The sequence below is a fragment of the Saccopteryx leptura genome, chromosome 1 (assembly GCF_036850995.1).
Source record: "Saccopteryx leptura isolate mSacLep1 chromosome 1, mSacLep1_pri_phased_curated, whole genome shotgun sequence".
Taxonomy (NCBI): domain Eukaryota; kingdom Metazoa; phylum Chordata; class Mammalia; order Chiroptera; family Emballonuridae; genus Saccopteryx; species Saccopteryx leptura.
Genome location: NC_089503.1, coordinates 62,588,938 through 62,611,208, shown reverse-complemented (window position 1 = coordinate 62,611,208; position 22,271 = coordinate 62,588,938). Strand labels below are relative to the sequence as shown.

General features: G+C 37.7%; 1 protein-coding gene across 1 annotated transcript in view; it reads left to right on the top strand.

The window, feature by feature from the left end:
* The window catches only part of LOC136389687 (glycerophosphodiester phosphodiesterase domain-containing protein 4-like), a 146,364-nt gene that overhangs the window by 34,939 nt on the left and 89,154 nt on the right, over nt 1-22,271 (top strand). The window contains exon 3 of the mRNA XM_066361496.1: nt 2,249-2,352. Within this exon, the coding sequence (XP_066217593.1) occupies nt 2,249-2,352 (104 nt within the window). The remainder of the gene's footprint in view (nt 1-2,248; nt 2,353-22,271) is intronic.

Here is a 22,271-nt window from a genome sequence, read left to right as displayed (position 1 = left end):
GAGGCTGGGGGACTGCACTTTAGTTTTTTCTGTCTCTGCCAAGTGCAAGTTGCAGGCAGACTGCAGGAACACTGCCCATGACCCATCCTCTGGCCACTTTGGTTTACCTCCCCCTCTGCCCCTCTATCTCACTGCTCCTCCTGACAGAAGGAAACCCAGTCACTCCAAGTTCTGCTCTCCATACCCCTCAGACAAAATCCAAACAGCCTGAGCTTCCCTCAACACAGTCTGGGTTTGTCTCCTCCTCAGAGCTTACCTTGAATGCCTTTTATCTTCTGTCCCCCGTTTCATCTTGTCAAACCTTTTGTTCATTCAGTGCGCCAATCTTTTAGGCACTCCTGTGGGTTCAGCTGGTGTTTCTTCGCTGTGTTATAGTAGTTCAATTTGTTGAAATTTCAAAGGGGGAGATTAGGAGTATCTTTCACACTGCCATTACTCTGATGTCATCCAAAAACCAAATTTTTCAATGTGGAATTTAATGACATGTAAGATAATAAATGATAAGTGGTGGGGTTGGAAAGGAATGTCTAAACTATGAAGCATTTTTATGTCACACTAAAACATTTGAACTTTATCTTGTAAACAGTGGGGAGTCTTTGAAAATTTTGAACAAGAATAGCAACAATAAGAATCAAAATATGGAAATGGATTTGTTCAATAAAAACAATTTTATTGAGTGCTTATTATGTGCCACAGTGATTGGCACAACTGAGACCTCTAGCCCTCCTTCATCTTACATTCTATTTGGATGTGTTAGGTAATAATCAGTAAATAAAGTAAGATGATTTCAGCTAGTTATTAAGAACTTTGAAGGTAATAAAAATAAAAATGTGTTAGAAACTGGATGGGATTATGGTTAGAGAAGACCTCTTTAAATAAAAGTCATTAGAGCTGTTCTGTAAATGAAGAGGTTGAGTCAGCCATGTGTACATCTGGGGGCAAAAGTATTTCAGCAGAGGAACCAGGAAGTACAAAGCTCTTGTGGTGGGAGCAAATTTGGCTATGTTCTAGAAACAGAAAGAAGGTCAGCGTGGCTGGATTTCAGAAATGGAGTTCAGTGTATAGATTGGGTTTAGGTGAAGGGTGAGCTAGTGTTGATCATGTAGGAACTTGTGGACCACAAAATGCACTGGATGAAACTCTAGTAATATAGGAAGCTCTGAGAGGGTTGTGAGCAGTAGAGGAACATTGTCTGATACATGTTTTTGAAAGTCCAGCCAAGTTTCAGTCCTATGCTCTTCATCCTCCTACACTCAGAAGTGGTAGTTTAGTTCCTGTAATCAAAATCCTCTCATCTTTTTGGGATGCTCTTTCTATGTTTTCCATTTTATTTCTTCATAATAACCACATGATTTAGGTAGGGTAGGAGGCAATCTATCCATTTTTAACAGAGTAAAAGTGCAGTGTCCCTAAGAGAGGGATTTCTTATTTCTACAATAGAGAAGTGTTAGGATTATAATTCAGCAACACAAACCTAATGTTCTCAAGAAGGGTTTGGCAACCTCTGGCACGGCTGGTTTGTGACATTATTTTCAGTTAGGGGATTGCCTTCAAGGCTCAGTTTGAATACCTCTTTTGCAATGACATCCTACATCCTGACTTGGGTTCACAGATCTAGGCAGTATCACTGTCATTTCTTGTCTGTGTGACCTTGATCAGTTACTTTCCCTCTCTGAGCTTTAGTTCTTTTGCAAAATAAGGTTAACAATACTTCTATGACTATATTGAGGAATGAATGTAGCTTGTGAAGTCACTAGCATTGTACTGGCAGAAAATAACTACTTAAAAATAGGTTCATTCCCCAACTCACATCCCTCCAAATGTTGGTAGACAAATGACTAAATGAACAATGAATGAATGAACTACTCAATGAATGAGTCATTGAACAAACATTTGGAAGATGGAGAGGTGGATGAATTAATCAGATAATTGTTGAGAACCAGCTGCATTTAAGGAGCTATATTAGATATTGACAGTACAGAGATGTGTAACAGAAATTTCTTTTTCTCGGAGTAGAAACTGTCACAACAGGTACAAACATATAAACGCATCTCACGTCAGTGTACTAAATGCTATAATAGGCTTATACAAAATTCCACAGGGATCAAAAGAATACAGGTTCACTGCAGCTTGTGGAAAGTAATGCACGGCACTGTAACTCTGCAGACCTTTGACAACTATATACAGATATTGCTGAGGTAACGTGGATAAATGGAGCTAAATTCAACTTCCTTTTTTTTCTTCCCAGACAGAGGGGTTATTTTCCCTATTTTTGCTTATTGCATTTTGCATGTCTGTAATTTTGCTGTTCCTGTGGATAGAAGCCTCAAATGAATACCCTGACTTTGACTGGTGAGTTTCACGTTTTATATTTTATTTGTGAAAGGGGTTTTTGGTCTGAAAGTCAGCTGGATCCTACCTCAGGTTGAAATGATCCCATGGCATAAGAGGGAAGGTGAACAAAATTGGGCTTTCCAAACTTGGTGAATGAGAGGTGTGACCCTGGGGTGGGGTAAGGATTCTGGGCACCCTCACCTAGTATACTTCCCATTCACCTGTGCTTACTTATTCTCACATTTAGAAAGTGAGAATAGGCTCAGTAGGAAGTTTCTCTGTGCTTCCAATGCTTGCAGTCCTTTTATTTTGATGACTCCCTGACACCTTGTTCCTCAATCTTTTTGTCTGTATAACTGATGCCTATACTGGTTGGTCTTTATGGTCTCTAGGCATGAACCCCCAATGTGTCTGTCTCACTTCTATCCTCTGCTTCTTTTTTTTTTTTCTTCTTTAGGAGGCTTCCTAGGACTCTGAATCAGAATGGGTATTCTTTATCAGCACCTTTTCACGACCGTACTCCTACTCCTGGACTACACCCAGCCCTTCCAGTTTCTCTGATTGTTGTTATTTAGTATGTAGGGATGAAAGGTGCTTATTTGAGTATGAGGCTTTTTAAATGGAATATAGTTTATTTTCCCTTTACAGAAATGAAAAGCAGTTTGTTATTTTAAATGTAAAAAGTCCAGAAAATCAGAAAATATAAAATTCACTTAGTCTTAATTCATAGTGACAGCCATTTGTTGACTTCATTCTCTGCCCTTTTTCCTATGTTTATTTTATATTAATATGTTCATGTTGTATATGTAATTTTGCTTTTCCATTTCACTTGAAATAATTATAGACATTTTGGTGAATCATTAAAACTCTTAATGAACAGCACTTAAAATAATTTCAAAATATTTCATGACATGAAGATGCTAGAATACACTTAATCACTTTTTATTGTTAGGCATTATGAATGTTTCCAATTTTCTTGTTTTCATAAAATAAGAGTGCAGGAAAAAATTTCTATTCTGACTAAAACTCTTAGAATAGTTTCCCACAAGTGGCATTATTGAGTTAAGAAGACTAAAAAGTCATAAAAGTCATTATGTCTGTTGCCAAAGTACTTTCTCAAAAAGTTGTAGCGATGTTTGTTCACAATAGAAGTATATGAGGGTTTTTATTTTAAGCTTCTTTTTTTTTTTTTTTTTTTTTTTTAAATAAATTTTTATTAATGGTAATGGGATGACATTAATAAATCAGGGTACATATATTCAAAGAAAACATGTCTAGGTTATTTTGTCATTAAATTATGTTGCATACCCCTCGCCCAAAGTCAGATTGTCCTTCGCCACCCTCTATCTAGTTCTCTGTGCCCCTCCCCCTCCCCCTAACTCTCCCCCTGTCCTCCCTCCCCCCACCCCTGGTAACCACCACACTCTTGTCCATGTCTCTTAGTCTCATTTTTATGTTCCACCAATGTATGGAATCATGTAGTTCTTGTTTTTTTCTGATTTACTTATTTCACTCCTTATAATGTTATCAAGATCCCATCATTTTTCTGTAAATGATCTGATGTCATCGTTTCTTATGGCTGAGTAGTATTCCATAGTGTATATGTGCCACATCTTCTTTATCCAGTCTTCTATTGAAGGGCTTTTTGGTTGTTTCCATGTCTTGGCCACTGTGAACAGTGCTGCAATGAACATGGGGCTACATGTGTCTTCACGTATCAATGTTTCTGAGGTTTTGGGGTATATACCCAGTAGAGGGATTGCTGGGTCATAAGGTAGTTCTATTTGCAGTTTTTTGAGGAACCACCATACTTTCCTCCATAATGGTTGTACTACTTTACAGTCCCACCAACAGTGAATGAGGGTTCCTTTTTCTCCACAGCCTCTCCAACATTTGCTATTACCCGTCTTGTTGATCATAGCTAATCGAACAGGGGTGAGGTGGTATCTCATTGTAGTTTTGATTTGCATTTCCCTAATAACTAATGAAGCTGAGCATTTTTTCATATATCTGTTGGCCATTTGTATCTCTTCCTGGGAGAAGTGTCTATTCATGTCTTCTTCCCATTTTTTTATTGGATTGTTTGTTTGTTTGTTGTTGAGTTTTATGAGTTCTTTGTAAATTTTGGAAATTAGGCCCTTATCTGAGCTGTTGTTTGAAAATATCATTTCCCATTTAGTTGGCTGTCTGTTTATTTTTATATCAGTTTCTCTTGCTGAGCAAAAACTTTTTATTCTGATGTAGTCCCATTCATTTATCTTTGCCTTCACTTCTCTTGCCATTGGAGTCAAGTTCATAAAATGTTCTTTAAAACCCAGGTCCATGAGTTTAGTACCTATGTCTTCTTCTATGTACTTTATTGTTTCAGGTCTTATATTTAGGTCTTTGATCCATTTTGAATTAATTTTAGTACACGGGGACAGGCTGTAGTCGAGTTTCATTCTTTTGCATGTGGCTTTCCAGTTTTCCCAACACCATTTGTTGAAGAGGCTTTCTTTTCTCCATTGTGTGTTGTTGGCCCCTTTATCAAAGATTATTTGACCATATATATGTGGTTTTATTTCTGGGCTTTCTATTCTGTTCCATTGGTCTGAGTGTCTATTTTTCTGCCAATACCATGCTGTTTTGATTATTGTGGCCCTATAATATAGTTTAAAGTCAGGTATTGTAATGCCCCCAGCTTCATTCTTTTTCCTTAGGATTGTTTTGGCTATTCGGGGTTTTTTATAGTTCCATATAAATCTGATGATTTTTTGTTCCATTTCTTTAAAAAATCTCATAGGGATTTTGATGGGAATTGCATTAAATTTGTATATTGCTTTGGGTAATATGGCCATTTTGATTATATTTATTCTTCCTATCCAAGAACAAGGAATATTTTTCCATCTCATTGTATCTTTTTCAATTTCCCTTAACAATGCTTTGTAATTTTCATTATATAGGTCCTTTACATTCTTTGTTATGTTTATTCCTAGGTATTTTATTTTTTTTGTTGCAATCGTGAAGGGGATTATTTTTTTGAGTTCGTTTTCTAATATTTCATTGTTGGCATAGAGAAAGGCTATGGACTTCTGTATGTTAATTTTGTATCCTGCGACCTTACTGTATTGGTTTATTGTTTCTAATAATCTTTTTGTAGAGTCCTTTGGGTTTTCGATGTATAGGATCATATCATCAGCAAAAAGTGATACCTTTACTTCTTCTTTTCCAATATGGATGCCTTTTATTTCTTTGTCTTGTCTGATTGCTCTGGCCAGAACTTCTAGCACCACGTTAAATAAGAGTGGAGAGAGTGGACAACCCTGTCTTGTTCCTGATTTAAGGTAGAAAGTCCTCAGTTTTTTGCCGTTTAAAATGATGTTGGCTGATGGTTTATCATATATGGCCTTTATCATGTTGAGATATTTTCCTTCTATACCCATTTTGTTGAGAGTCTTAAACATAAAATTGTGTTGTATTTTATCAAAAGCCTTTTCTGCATCTATTGATAAGATCATGTGGTTTTTGTTCTTTGTTTTGTTGATATGGTGTATTACGTTAACCGTTTTGCATATGTTGAACCATCCTTGAGATTCTGGGATGAATCCCACTTGATCATGATGTATTATTTTTTTAATATGTTGTTGTATTCGGTTTGCCAGTATTTTGTTTAGAATTTTAGCATCTGTATTCATTAGAGATATTGGTCTGTAGTTTTCTTTCTTTGTGCCATCCTTGCCAGGTTTTGGTATGAGGGTTATGTTGGCCTCATAAAATGTGTTTGGAAGTATTGCTTCTTCTTCAATTTTTTGGAAGACTTTGAGTAGAATAGGAACCAAGTCTTCTTTGAATGTTTGATAGAATTCACTAGTATAACCGTCTGGGCCTGGACTTTTATTTTTGGGGAGGTTTTTAATAGTTTTTTCTATTTCCTCCCTGCTGATTGGTCTGTTTAGGCTTTCTGCTTCTTCTTGACTCAGTCTAGGAAGGTTGTATTGTTCTAGGAATTTATCCATTTCTTCTAGATTGTTGTATTTGGTGGCATATAATTTTTCATAGTATTCTACAATAATTCTTTGTATATCTATGATGTCTGTGGTGATCTCTCCTCTTTCATTTTGGATTTTATTTATTTGAGTCCTTTGCCTTTTTTCCTTGGTAAGTCTTGCTAAGGGTTTGTCAATTTTGTTGATCTTTTCAAAGAACCAGCTCCTTGTTTTATTGATTTTTTCTATAGTTTTTCTGTTCTCTATTTCATTTATTTCTGCTCTGATTTTTATTATCTCCTTTCTTCGGCTGGTTTTGGGTTGTCTTTGTTCTTCTTTTTCTAGTTCCTTAAGGTGTGAAATTAAGTGGTTTACTTCGGCTCTCTCTTGTTTGTTCATATAGACCTGAAGTGATATGAACTTTCCTCTTATTACTGCTTTTGCTGCATCCCAGAGATTCTGATATGTCGTATTTTCATTTTCATTTGTCTGTATGTATCTTTTGATCTCTGCGCTTATTTCTTCTTTGACCCATTCATTTTTTAGAAGTATGTTGTTTAGTTTCCACATTTTTGTGGGTTTTTCCCCCTCTTTTTTACAGTTGAATTCTAGTTTCAAGGCTTTATGATCAGAAAATATGCTTGGTACAATTTCAATTTTTCTAAATTTGCTGATATTGTCTTTGTGGCCCAACATATGGTCAATTCTTGAGAATGTTCCATGTACACTAGAGAAAAATGTATACTCTGTCGCTTTGGGATGAAGTGTCCTGTAGATGTCTATCATATCCAGGTGTTCTAGTATTTCGTTCAAGGCCACTATATCTTTATTGATTCTCTGTTTGGATGACCGATCTAGAGCCGTCAGCGGAGTATTGAGGTCTCCAAGTATGATTGTATTTTTGTTAGTTTTTGTTTTAAGGTCAATAAGTAGCTGTCTTATATATTTTGGTGCTCCTTGGTTTGGTGCATATATATTAAGGATTGTTATGTCTTCTTGATTCAGTGTCCCCTTAATCATTATGAAGTGACCATTTTTGTCTTTGAGTACTTTTTCTGTCTTGTAGTCAGCATTATCAGATATGAGTATTGCTACACCTGCTTTTTTTTGGGTGTTGTTTGCTTGGAGTATTGTTTTCCAGCCTTTCACTTTGAATTTGTTTTTATCCTTGTTGCTTAGATGTGTTTCTTGTAGGCAGCATATAGTTGGATTTTCTTTTTTAATCCATTCTGCTACTCTGTGTCTTTTTATTGGTAAGTTTAATCCATTTACATTTAGTGTAATTATTGACACTTGTGGGTTCCCTACTGCCATTTTATAAATTGCTTTCTGTTAGTTTTGTATCTAGTTTGATTCTTCTCTTTTGTTTTTCTATCATTTGTTTCTGTTTGTTTGTGTTCCATACTTCTTTCCTCTGTTGCTACCTTTTTTAAGTCATGTGTTTTTGTGGTGGTTTTTTCTAGGGTGGTTACCATTAAGTAATGAAAAGGGTACCTACCATATTCATTGTAGTACCCTATCTTATAAGTATTTCTGCACTTCATCGTCCTTTGCTACTGTTAATCTCCATTCTCTCCCCCCCTTTTTTTTTTCTTTGTTGTCACAGTTTAAGTTTGGTTTTATTGTGTTCTTGGTGGAGCTGTTACTTGTGGTGTTGTTTTCTTTTGTTCTTTGAATCTGGTTGGAAAACCCCCTTTAGTATTTCCTGGAGTGGGGGCTTTCTCGTGATAAATTCTCTCATCTTTTCTGTATTTGTGAATGTTTTTATATCTCCTTCATACTTGAAGGATAGCTTTGATGGGTATAGTATTCTTGGCTGAAAGTTCCTCTCTTTCAGGGCTTTAAATATTGGGGTCCACTCTCTTCTAGCTTGTAGAGTTTCTGCTGAGAAATCTGATGATAATCTAATAGGCCTTCCTTTATATGTTGTACTCTTCTTTTCCCTGGCTGCCTTGAGAATTTTTTCTTTGTCATTGGTTTGTGTCATCTTTATTATGATGTGCCTTGGAGTGGGTTTGTTGGGGTTAAGAAAACTCGGTGTTCTGTTTGCTTCTTGAATTTGAGGCTTTAGTTCTTTCCACAGGCTTGGGAAGTTCTCGTCTATTATTTGTTTGAGTATATTCTCCATTCCATTTTCTTTCTCTTCTCCCTCTGATATACCTATTATTCTTATGTTATTCTTTCTGATGGAGTCAGATAATTCCTGTAGGGCTTTCTCATTTTTTATTATTTTTGAGTCTCTTTCTTCTCTCTGTTGTGCCTCAAGTTGTTTGTCTTCTATTTCACTAATCCTATCTTCAATCTGGGTTGTTCTGCTAGCTAAGCTTGTTACCTCGTTTTTCAGCTCGTGAATTGAGTTTTTCATTTCTGTTTGATTTGTTTTTATAGTTTCAATTTCCTTGGTAATATATTCTTTGTGTTCATTGAGTTGTTTTCTGATCTCCCTATATTGCCTTTCCGTGTTTTCTTGTATATCTCTGAGTATTTTTAAGATTTCTATTTTAAATTCTCTGTCATTTAGCTCCAAGGCTTCCAATATGTTAAGTCTTTTCTCCATAGATTTTTCCACATCTATTTGTGTTACCTCTCTTTCTTTTGTATCCATAATATTCGATTTCCTCTTTCTTATTGGCATCTGAGGGTGGTCTTGTTGATAGCACTAATTAGAATTAATAAAGAGTAAAAAGTAAAAAACAAAACAAAAAAAAAAAAAAACAAAAAAACAAAAAAAACAAAAAAAAACAAAAAAAAAAACAAAAAACAAAGGGTAAAACACCCCACAAAAAAAGCAGTAATAATTTATTATTTCCCCCTTTTTTTTTTTCTTTGTTCTCCTTCCCTCCTCTCCCCTCCTCAGGGAAATATCGTGCCTATAATGGAGGGCCTGGTTTGCGGTGTAGAGTTCAAGGGAGCAAAAAATAAAAAAATAAATAAAAAAAAAAAAAAAAAAAAAGGAAGAAAATCTTAGACAAGCATAAGTTGATCTGCCTGCGGGTGACGGTCAACCAAGAGATATAATGAGAGGGACAAGAGGGAACCAGAAAAAAGGACAAAAAAAGGAATAATCAAGAAGAAAAAATAAAAATAATAAGTAAAAATACGTTGTATTAAGTGGAACAAAGACCAAATACAATGGAGACCTTGGGTTGGGAGGACCCAAAATGCCACAAAAACAAACCAACCAGAAAAAAACAAAAACAAAACCGAAAAAGAAAAACAAAGCCAAAAAAAAACCTTCAGTCCCAAATTAACTAATTTGTTCGTGATTGAGGATTAAATGGGAGGAAAGTAAAACAAGAAAAGAAAAAACGAATAGAAAGGAAAAAATAAGAAAAAGAGAAAAACGAAGGAAGAAATAAAAAAGGAAGAGAAAAAAACAAAATAAGGCAAAAAAAAAAAACAAAAGAGGAGAGAGTGAGAATTAAGTGTCCTGGAGTATAACCCCAAAGGAGGGTGAGGATGAAGAAGAGAAATAAAATGTAACACTTATGGGTAGTGTAGTTCAAGAAAAGGGAAGCATAAGATGGGCAGAGAATAGAAGGACTGAGGTGGAGGAAATAAAGGCAATAAGATAGAAGGAACAAACAACAACCACAACAAAAAAAAACAACAACAAAAAAAAAAAACAAAAACAAACAAACAGTGGAACAAGCTGCAAAGTCTGTGGATTTTTCCTGATTTTGAGATGTCAACCTCTTCCTCCTTCTCCTCTCTCCCTCTTCCCGGTCGGCGACTCTGCACCCCAGGCCCTGCCCCTGCGCCACACCCAGGCAGGGACTTGCAATTGATGGGGTTCTACGGCAATGTCACACAATTGGCTTTAGTCTTGCTGGTAGTCAAGGCCTGCCGGCGTCTGCAGGGTCTACCGACGAGAGAGTTCGCCTTCGTGGATTCTCTCTCCCAGTCCCCCCTTCCTGAACCAGCAGCCTGGCGATCCAGCCACAAGGCTGCCACTGCTTCTGCCTGGGGAGTAAGAGGCTCAAAGAGCTGGGAAATCCCCACTCTATCCCCACTCAGTGCAAGGCTCTGGGAAGGGCTCTGACAGTCAGGGCCTCCAGTGTAATCAGGCGGGGGTGGGAGTCAATTGTTGTCAAGGTGATTGTTCAGCGCCTAGCATTCCGTTGGACCTCTCAACCCAGGCTTTCCACACTTTGTAGCCTGTTTTGGCCGGTAAGAAGAGGCACTAGTCTCTGCTTGCGACTAGTGTGCTATAGATCTTATTATCTGCCAAGTCCTTCTTGTTAGCGTTTATCCCTGAATATGGAGGCTCTATCAATCAGAAGTTGCCCCCGCCCCTTTAGCGAGAGGCACCAAAAAATATCACGCCTCTTGTCTTGGGTCAGTGAACTGAGAGAGATCTTATCAATTAGAACCGAGGGTGCGCAGATTTCATGGGTTAAGTTAATTTTAGTAATTGGGTCGCAGCTGTGCTCCCAAAGGTATTTCAGGCTGCCTGCGCGCGCCCCTCCCCCAACGCTTGATTGTTAGCTTGAATGGCTGGGTGAGGTGCCCCGCCCGCGGAGAGAATCTCCCAAGTAGGGAATACCGCCCTGGGGCCTCTCCCGCTCCCCGTGCGCGGGCCGCTGGGAACATTAGCGGTGCTCGGTCTGCAATGCTCGGTCTGCAACCAGACCGGGAGCGCGCCAGCAGCTGCTCGCCGCTCGTTCTGCAACCGACCCGGGCTGGCGGCGGTGGCGGCTGGCAGCGGCCGGCGGCAGCTTCCGAGTGCGGGATGACTTACCACAGGCGCACTTTCTCGCGGCTTGAATGAACGTCCCTGGGGTAGCTTCCTCCACACCCTCGTCTCTCAGATTCGAGTGATAACAGTCCTATTGCTTTCAGTTTGCTCCGAAGATAAATTTTCCTGTTTCTAGTTGATAAATTTGTTGTGATTTTGGGGAGATCTGTCGGACGCGCTGCTCACGGCGCCATTTCCGTGACGTCACCTCTATTTTAAGCTTCTATTGACAGCATTATTTATTCTAATTTTGAAAATTTTTAATTTTCAGGGTAGAGTTTGTTAAAATTAAAATTTTATCATTTTCAATGACTAGTTTCCTTAACTAATTTATTTTCTCTTTAGTTTTTCTTCCCTTTGCCCATTTATTTTTAATAAATCTTTAGTAAGTTTTTTTTTTTTAAAGCAAGTGAGAGAGAGAGACAGACAGGCACAAACAGATAGGAAGGGAAAGAGATGAGAAGCATCAGTTTGTTGTTGCGGCACCTTAGTTGTTCATTGATTGCTTTCTCATACGTGCCTTGACCGGGGGGCTCCAGCTGAGCCAGTGACCCTTGCTCAAGCCAGCAACCTTGGGCTTCAAGTGAGCGAACTTTGGGCTCAAGCCAGTGACCATGGGGTCATGCCCATGACCCCATGCTTAAGCCAGCAACCCCGTGTTCAAACTGGTGAGCGTGTGCTTAAGCAGGTGACCTTGGGGTTTCGAACCTGGGTTCTCAGTGTCCCAGGTTGACACTCTATCCACTGCACCATCACCTGGTCAGGCTTTAGTAAGTATTATCAGTTAATATGTATTCTTTATTTATGAGTCAGTTCTTATTCTATAACACTTGAAATAAAACATTTTTCATTTATTTATATTTATAAAAATTTCCCCCAGTTGAAAATTTTTTCATTAAGATATAACTGGCATATAATATTATATTAGTTTCAGGTGTACAAGATAATGATTTGATATTTGCATATATTTTGTAAAATGATCATCACAAAACATCCAGGTAACATTTATCATTACACAATTTCGTTACAATTTTTTTTTTGTGATGAAAACTTTTTTTTTTTTTTTGTATTTTTCTGAAGCTGGAAATGGGGAGAGACAGTCAGACAGATTCCCGCATGCGCCCGACCGGGATCCACCCGGCACGCCCACCAGGGGGCGATGCTCTGCCCCTCCGGGGCGTTGGTCTTTTTGCGACCAGAGCCACTCCAGCACCTGGGGCAGAGGCCAAGGAGCCATCCCCAGCGCCCGGGCCATCTTTGCTCCAATGGAGCCTCGCTGCGGGAGGGGAAGAGAGAGACAGAGAGGAAGGAGAGGGGGAGGGGTGGAGAAGCAGATGGGCGCTTCTCCTGTGTGCCCTGGCTGGGAATTGAACCCGGGACTTCTGCACGCCAGGCCGACGCTCTACCACTGAGCCAACCGGCCAGGGCTTGTGATGAAAACTTTTAAGATCTGCTCTTAGCTACTTTCAAGTGTATAATATATTAATAACTATAATCACCATGTTGAACTTATATTTCCATGACTTATAAAATAAATAACTGAAAGCGTGTACCTTTTTTTCTGCCTTTATCTATTTTGTCTATCACTTAGCCTCTGTCTCTAGCAACCACCAATCTATTTTCTGTTTTTATTAGTTTGGTTTTCTTAGGTTCTACATAGAAATGAGATTATACAATATTTGTCTTTCTCTGCCTGATCTGTTTTATTTTACATAATGCCTTCAGGTTCTATCCATGTTGTTGCAAATGACAGAAATTTATTTATTTATTTATTTTTGTATTTTTCCAAAGTTAGAAGCAAGGAGGCAGAGACAGACTCCCGCATGGGCCTGACCAGGATCCACGCGGCATGCCCACCAGGGGTCAATGATCTGCCCATCTGGGGCGTCACTCCACTGCAACCGGAGCCATTCTAGGGCCTGAGGCGGAGGCCATGGAGCAGTCCTCAGTGCCTGGGCCAACTTTTGTTCCAATGGAGCCTTGGCTGTGAGAGGGAAAGAGAAAGAGAGGGAGGAGAAGGGAGAGGGGAGAGAAGCAGATGGGTGCTTCTTCTGTGTGCCCTGGCCAGGAATCGAACCTGGAATGCCAGGCTGACGCTCTATTGCTAAGCCAACAGGCCAGGGCTGAAATTTATTCTTTTCTATGGTTGAATAAGAATCCATTGTATGTGTGTGCGCACATGCTTGTATGTACACATTGTTACAATCACTTGCTGACATCATTCCCAGTATTTTTTCAGTGCTTATTTTTATATCATGTCTACACCATCTTTGTAATTTTGCTTTTCCTTTTCCTTTAAAATAATTACAAATATTTTGGTTAATTATTCAAACTCTTAATAAACAGAATTTAAAATGATTTCAGAATATTTCATGTCATGAAGATGCTATAATACATTTAATTTTCTTTAAAAAATTTTTTATTGATTTGAAAGAGAGAAAGGAAAGAAGTGAAAAAGAGAGAAACATCAATTTGTTTCACTTACTTATGCATCATTGGTTGATTCTTGTATGTGCCCTGACCCGGGATTTAACCCACAATCTTGGTATATTGGTGTGAAACTCTAACCAACTGAACTACTCAGCTGGGACTACACTTAATTTTCTTTATCCATTTACCCATTGATGGGCACTTAGGTTGTTTCTGTGTCTAGGCCAGGGGTCCCCAAACTACGGCCCGCGGGTCGCATGCGGCCCCTTGAGGCCATTTATCCGGCCCTCGCCGCAATTCCAGAAGGGGCACCTCTTTCATTGGTGGTCAGTGAGAGGAGCACATTGACCATCTCATTAGCCAAAAGCAGGCCCATAGTTCCCATTGAAATACTGGTCAGTTTGTTGATTTAAATTTACTTGTTCTTTATTTTAAATATATTTGTTCTCATTTTGTTTTTTTACTTTAAAATAAGATATGTGCAGTGTGCATAGGAATTTGTTCATAGTTTTTTTTTATAGTCCAGACCTCCAATGGTCTGAGGGACAGTGAACTGGCCCCCTGTGTAAAAAGTTTGGGGACCCCTGGTCTAGGCCATTGTAAATTATGCTGCAATAAGTTTCACAGTACCTGTATTTTTTCAAGTTAGTGTTTTTGTTTCCTTTAGATAAATGCCCAGAAGCAGAAATGCTGGATTATGTGGTAGTTCTATTTTTAATTTTTTGAGGAACCTCCATACTGTTTTCCATAATGATTGCACCAATTTACAATCCCACCAACAATGTGCAAGGGTTTTCTTTCTCCACATCCTCAACACTTGTTATTTCTTTTTTTTCTAGTAACATTCTAGCACATGTGAGGTGGTATGTCATTGTGGGTTTTTGTTTTTTTTTGTATTTTTCTGAAGCTGGAAACGGGGAGAGACAGTCAGACAGACTCCCGCATGCGCCCGACCAGGATCCACCCGGCACGCCCACCAGGGGCGACGCTCTGCCCATCAGGGGGCGATGCTCTGCCCCTCTGGGGCGTCGCTCTGTTGCGACCAGAGCCACTCTAGCGCCTGGGGCAGAGGCCAAGGAGCCATCCCCAGCGCCCGGGCCATCTTTGCTCCAATGGAGCCTTGGCTGCGGGAGGGGAAGAGAGAGACAGAGAGGAAGGAGGGGGGGTAGAGAAGCAAATGGGCGCTTCTCCTGTGTGCCCTGGCCGGGAATCGAACCCGGGTCCCCCACATGCCAGGCCGACGCTCTACCACTGAGCCAACCGGCCAGGGCCTGTCATTGTGGTTTTGATTTGCATTTCCCTGGTAATTAATGATGTTGAGCTCTTTTTCATGTACCTGTTGGCCATTTGGGTGTCTTCTTTTGAAAAATGTCTATTGAGATCCTCTGCTTATGTTGTAATTGGATTATTTTTTCTTTTGAGTTTTATGAGTTTTTAATTTATTTTGGATATTAACCCAAAATATATAATCAGATATATAATTAGCAAATATTTTCTCACATATGGTGGGTTGCCTTTAAGTTTATGGATGGTTTTATTTGATGTACAGGAGCATTTTTGTTTTATGTAGTCTCAGTTTATTTTTGCTTTTGTTACCTTTGCTTGTTGTGTTTAATCCAAAAAATCATTGCCAAGACTGATGTCAAAGAGCTTACCACCTATGTTTTCTTCCAAGAGCTTTAGTTTCAGGTTTTGTGTTCAAATTTTTAATCCATTTTGAGTTGATTTTTGTATAAAGTATAAGATAGTGGTCCAGTTTCATTTTTTTGTATGTGGCTGTCCAGTTTTCCCAACACCATTTATTAGAGACTGTCTTTTCCCCATTGTATATTCTTGGCTATTTTGTCATAAATTAATTGACCATATATGTATGGGTTTTTATCTGGGTTCCTCATTCTGTTCCATTGATCTATATGTCTGGTTTTGGGGTTTTTGTTTTGCCAGTATCATATTATTTTGATTACTATAGCTTTGTAATATTGTTTGAAATCAAGAACTGTACCATTTTCAGCTTTGTTCTTCCTTCTCAGATTGTTTGACCATTTGGGGTCTTGGTGAGGGTTCCTTTTTCTCCACAGCCCCTCCAACACCTGTCTTGTTAATAATAGTCAACCTAACAGGTGTGAGGTGGTATCTCACTGTAGTTTTAATTAGCATTTCTCAAATAGCCAGTGAAGATGAGCATCTTTTCATATATCTGTTGGCCATTTGTATGTCCTCTTAGGAGAAATGTCTGTTCAGGTCTTCTTCTCTTTGGTTAAATTTATTCTTAGATATTTTATACTTTTTGATGCAATAGTGAATGGGATTGTTTTCTTAAGTTTTATTTCTCATAGCTCATTATTAGTGTATAGAAATGCAACAGAAGTTTGTATATTGATTTTGTATCCTAAACTTTACTGAATTATTTATTAGTTCTAATAGTTTTTGGATATAGTCTTTAGGATTTTCTATATATAATATAATGTCATCTGCAAATAGTGACAGTTTTACTTCTTCATTTTCAATTTCTATGCCTTTTATTTCTTTATATTGCTTAATTGCTCTGGCTAGGAGTGCCAATAATATGTTGAATAAAAATGGTGAATGTGGGCATCCTTGTCTCGTTCCTTAGAGGAAACATTTTCAGCTTTCCACCATTTAGTACACTACTCACAAAAATTAAGGGATATTTCAAAAATGAATATGAAGCAATAAAATATCCCCTAATTTTTGTGAGCAGTATATATTAGCTGTGGGCTTGCCCCAGTTTTATTGGATGTAATTGATATAACACATATAAATTTAGGTATATAACAATGATTTGATATAGTATATATTGTATAATGATTACCACAATAAATTTAGTTAACATTCATTCTTCATCTCTTTACATAATTGCAAATTTTTTTATGATGAGAGCTTTTAAGATATACTCTTTTAAGGCCCTGGCCGGTTGGCTCAATGTTAGAGCATCGGCCTGGCGTGCAAGGGGTCCCGGGTTCGATTCCCAGCCAGAGCACACAGGAGAAGTGCCCATCTGCTTCTCCACCCCTCCCCCTCTCCTTCCTCTCTGACTCTCTCTTCCCCTCCTGCAGCCAAGGCTCCATTGGAGCAAACATGGCCCGGGCGCTGCGGATGGCTCCTTGGCCTCTGCCCCAGGCGCTAGAGTGGCTCTGGTCGCAATAGAGCCACGCCCCGGAGGGGCAGAGCATCGCCCCCTGGTGGGAAGAGCTTCGCCCCCTGGTGGGTGTGCCGGGTGGATCCCAGTCGGGCGCATGCAGGAGTCTGTCTGACTGTCTCTCCCAATTTCCAGCTTCGGAAAAATACAAAAAAAAAAAAAAAAAAAAAAGATATACTCTTTTAGCAACTTCAAATATACAATAGGATATTGTTAACTATAATAGTCATGATGCTGTATTTTATATCCCCAGAACTTATTTTATAACTGGATGTTTGTATATTTTGACTACCCAGTTCCCTGGCTCTCCAGCTGATTCTGCAGGCACTAATCTGTTTTTTGTTTGTATGAAGTTAGTTTGAAAAAATTCTACATAGAAGTAGATCATAAAGTGTTTGTCTCTCTCTGTCTGACCTATATCACTTAGCATAGGTCCATCTGTGGTGTTATAAATTTCTTTTTATTTATGGCTCAATTATATATTTGTAAATATAAAGATGCATCTATATTTATATGGGTAAATAAAAATATATATTTGTATATATAAATTTAAATATGCATCTATATATAAATATAAATATGCATCTGTATATAAATATAAATATATATTCATTTTTATATGTAAATTTATATATGTATATTCTATATGTTGATATAAATATATATATCACATTCTTTATTCATTCATACATCAATGGACACTAAGGTTGTTTTCATGTCTTGACTATAATAAAGCAGCAATGAACATGGGGTTGTAGATATCCCTGGAATATGACTTCATTTCCTTCAGCTATATACTGTGAAGTAGAATGGCTGGATCATATGCTAGTTAAAAATTTTTCTTTTGAGGAAACTTTATATTGTTTTTCCATGGTATCTATACCTATTTGCATTCCCACCAACAGTGTACAAGAATTGCCTTTTTTCCACATACTTTCAGACTTACATCTTGGATTTTTCTTAATAGCAATTCTAACATGTGTGAGGTCATACCTCTTTGTGGTTTTGATTTGCATTTCCCTAGTGATATTGAGCATCTTTTTATGTACTTTTGGCCACTTGATTATCTTTTTTGGAAGAATCTCTATTCATCCTTTGCCTACTTTAAATCTGTTTTATTTATTTGTTTTATTTTTTGTTTTTACTATTGAGTTGTATGAGTTCTTTATAATATTCTGGATATTAACGTCTTATCAGACATGTGGTTTGCTAATAATTTCTCCCATTCCATAGATTGCCTCTTCATTTTATCGATCATTTCTTTTGCTGTTTAAACATTTTTTAGTTTGATGTAGTACCACTTGTTTATTATTTATTTTGTTACTTTTGCTTTAAGTGTGATATCCAAAAAGTCATTGTCAAGACCCATGTCAAGGAGCTCTTTCTCTATATTTTCTTCTAGGAGTTTTATGGTTTCACATCCATTTTGACTTAATTTTTGTGAGTAGTGTAATATAGGTGAGTGGTGTTTCATTCTTTTAAATGAGAATTTTGAACTTTCCTTGCAGTGTTTATTAAGGAGACATTTTTTTTTTGTTTGTTTGTTTGTTTTTGTATTTTTCTGAAGCTAGAAATGGGGAGAGACAGTCAGACAGACTCCTGCATGCGCCTGACCGGGATCCACCCGGCACGCCCACCAGGGGGCGATGCTCTGCCCACCAGGGGGTGATGCTCTGCCCCTCCCGGGCATCGCTCTGCTGCGACCAGAGCCACTCTAGCGCCTGGGGCAGAGGCCAAGGAGCCATCCCCAGTGCCCGGGCCATCTTTGCTCCAATGGAGCCTCGGCTGCGGGAGGGGAAGAGAGAGTCAGAGAGGAAGGAGAGGGGGAGGGGTGGAGAAGCAGATGGGTGCTTCTCCTGTGTGCCCTGGCTGGGAATCGAACCCGGGACTTCTGCACGCCAGGCCGACGCTCTACCACTGAGCCAACTGGCCAGGGTCCTTTTTTTTCCATTGAGTATTTGCTTCCTTGTCAAATATTAGTTTACTGCATCTGCATGGGTTTATATCTGAGCTATAGATTCTGTTGCATTGGTTTCTGTTTTTATGTCAATACTATACTGTTTTGATTACTCTAGCTTTATAATATGGTTTAAATTAAGAAATAGAATGCCTTCAGTATTGTTTTTCCCTCAATACTTTGACTATTCAGGGTCTTTTGTAATTCCATATGAATTTTAGGGTTGCTTTTTTATTTTGTAAAATTTGTGTATAGCCACTATGGGATTTGAGTAGGGCTTGCATTGAAACTCTAGATGGCTTTGGATAGTGTGGAAAATTTAACAATATTCCAATACCAATCCATAAACATGGGATATCTTTCTGTTTATTGTATCTTCCATTTATTTCATCAATATCTTATAACAATCTATTTTAAGTTGATGGTTCTGTACTTCAAACACATTAAAAACTCAGTACTATTTTACTCACATCTTCCATATTTGTTTTTGTCATTATTTTATATTTTATTTGTGTGTAACTTTTCATTTACTGTTGTACTTACACATGATCCTCCTGCTTTTATTTCTTTGACTTTATATTAGCTTTACTTTTGCTTGATCTACTGCTTTTATTATGTGTTTGCCTTTGTCAGTGAGATTTTGTTTTCTCTGTGATATTTTCTTAGTCATATTTTTCCTCTTCTTAAAAAAATTTGGTTAACATTTTTTGTAATACTGGTTTGTTGGTGATGAACTCCTTTAGCATTTTTTATTTAATTTTTATTCTGGGAAGCTATTTACCTATTCTTCAAATCTAAATGATAGCCTTGCTGTGTAGAGTCATCTTGATTATAGGTCCTTGCTTTTCAATTTTGAATATTTTGTGCCATTCCCTTATGGCCTGCAAAGTTTCTGTTCAGAAATCAGTTGATTGTCTTATTCAGGAGCTTCCTTGTATGTAACTGGCTGCTTTTCTCTTACTGCTTTTAACATTCTGTCTTTAACCTGTGGCACTTTTATTACGATGTGTCTTGCTGTGGGCCTCTTTGGGTTCATCTTGTTTGGGACTCTGCTCTTCCTAGACTTGTATGGCTGTATCTTTTACCAGATTAGAAAAGGTTTTCAGTCATTATTTTTTCAAATAGGTTCTCAATCTCATTCTCTCTCTCTTTCTTCTTCTGGTATCCCTGTGATGTGAATGTTGTTATGCTTTATGTTGTCCCAGAGGCCCCTTAAACAATATTCTTTTTTTGGATTTTTTTTTCTTTTTGCTGTTTTGATTGGGTGTTTTGCACTACCTTGCCCTCAAAATCATTGATTGGATCCTCTGCTTCATTTGAACTGCTATTGATTTCTTCTAGTGTATTATTCATTTCTGACTTTTTTTTGGTTATGCTTTTTAATCTTTTTTTTTTCTGGTTTCCTATCTCTTTGTATATGCTATCACTGAATTAATCTTTTCTTCCCCTAAGTTCATTGAGCATCCTTATAATTGTTTTGAACTCTTACTCTGGTTGCTTGCTTGCCTTCATTTTGTTTAGTTTTTTTTTTTTTTGGAGTTTTTATATATATATATGTATATGTGTATATATATACATATATATATTATTGAGTGCGAGTTATCCTATTAGTTGGTTTCATTGCATTCATTTTTTGACATTCTTTACATGTTTTCTGATTCTAGGTTGTGACCTCATCTCCTACAGAGTACTCTTTTCAGTGTCTTGATCAGAGATGTATCTTGCTGGATGGCTGCTTACCTCTTTCTTTCTTCTTGGTGTGTCTTACAGCCCCTGACCAAAAAGAATTTCCTTTCTTATTTTTCATGTGGTTATATGTTCACTAATTTATGTATTATATTATTAATATATAATTTCTCCAGGTTTTATATTGAGAGAAGTTACTTTCTATTATCTTGAAATGAGGAGTCTAAATTTTTTTGATATATCATACCTAGACCAAATATAACACTTGTTTCTCTTAGCAAATCATCAGTATTTTTTCTCTCATAAACTACTTTTTTTTATTGAGAGGTGTGGAGGCAGAGAGGCAGCCTCCCACATGTGCTCCAACCAAGATCCACTCAGCTAGTCTCCTACTGGCCATATATGACAAACCCACAGCCAACATTGTACTCAATGGGCAAAAACTGAATGCCTTTTCCTTAAGATTGAAACAAGACAGGGGTGTTCAATGTCACTAGTCTTATTCAACATAGTACTGGAGTCATAGCCATAGCAATCAGACAAGAAGACGAAATAAAAGACATCTAGATTGGAAAAGCAGAAGTAAAACAGTCATTATTTGCTGATGACATGATACTGTTTATAGAAAACTTATAGATTCCACCCAAAAGTACTAGAACTGATAAATTCAGTCAAGTAGAGGATACAAAATAAATGTTTAGAAGTCAGTTGTATTTTTATACACCAATAATGAACTATCTGAAAGGGAAACTAAGGCCTGATCAGGCAGTGGCACAGTGGATAGAGCATTGGACTGGGATGCAGAGGACCCTGGTTTGAAACCCTGAGGTCACTGGCTTGAGCATGGGCTCACCAGCTTGAGTGCAGAGTTGCTGGCTTGAGTGTGGGATCATAGACATGACCCCATGGTCGCTGGCTTGAAACCCAAGGTCACTGGTTGGCTTGAGCCCAAGGTCACTGGCTTGAGCAAGGGGTCATTTGCTCTGCTGTAGCCCCCTGGTCAAGGCACAAATGAGAAATTAATCAATTAACAACTAAGATACTGCAATGAACAACTGATGCTTCTCATCTCTCTCCCTTCCCTATCTGTCCCTCTCTCTGTCTCTATTTCTGTCAACAAAATAAAAATATAATAAGAAATAATAAAAAGGCTAAAAAGAAAGGGAAACTAAGAAAATAATCCTATTTACAATTGCTTCAAAACAATAAGATAAAATACCTAAGAATAAATTTAACCAAAGATGTAAAAGACCTGTACCCAGAAGATTATAAGACACTGAAGAAAGAAATTGAAGAAGGTACAAATAAGTAGAAGCATATACCATGTTCATGGATAAGAAAAAGTAATATCATTAAAGTATACATACTACCCAAAGTTGTCTATTGATTCAATGCATTCTTGTCAAGATACCAGTTGCATATTTCACAGAACTACAATAAATATTCCAAACATTTATATGGAAACACAAAAGACCCAAAATACCTACAGCAATCTTGAGAAAGAAGACCAAAGTTGGAGGAATCACACTACCTGATATCGAACTATATTACAGGAATAGAATAACCAAAAGAGCATGGTACTGGCATAAAATCAGATATATAGATTAATGGTACAGCATAGAAAGCCCATAAATAAACCCATGCCTTTATAGTCAATTAATATTTGACAAAGAGGCAAAAACATACAATAGGATAAAGGCAGTTTACTCAATAAATGATGTTGGGATAATTGGTCAAATAAGTGTATAAAAATGAAACTAGAGCATCTTCTTACATCATACACAATAATAAACTCAAAATGGATGAAAGACTTAAATGTTAGACTCAAAACCATAAAAATCCTAGAAGAAAACATAGGCGGTAAAAGCTTGGACATTTCTTGTAACAACGTTTTCTCTGATAGTTCATTAGGCAAGGGAAACAAAAGAAAAAGTAAAGGGACTACATCAAACTGAAAAGTTTTTGCATAGCAAAGGAAACCATCAACAAAATGAAAAGACA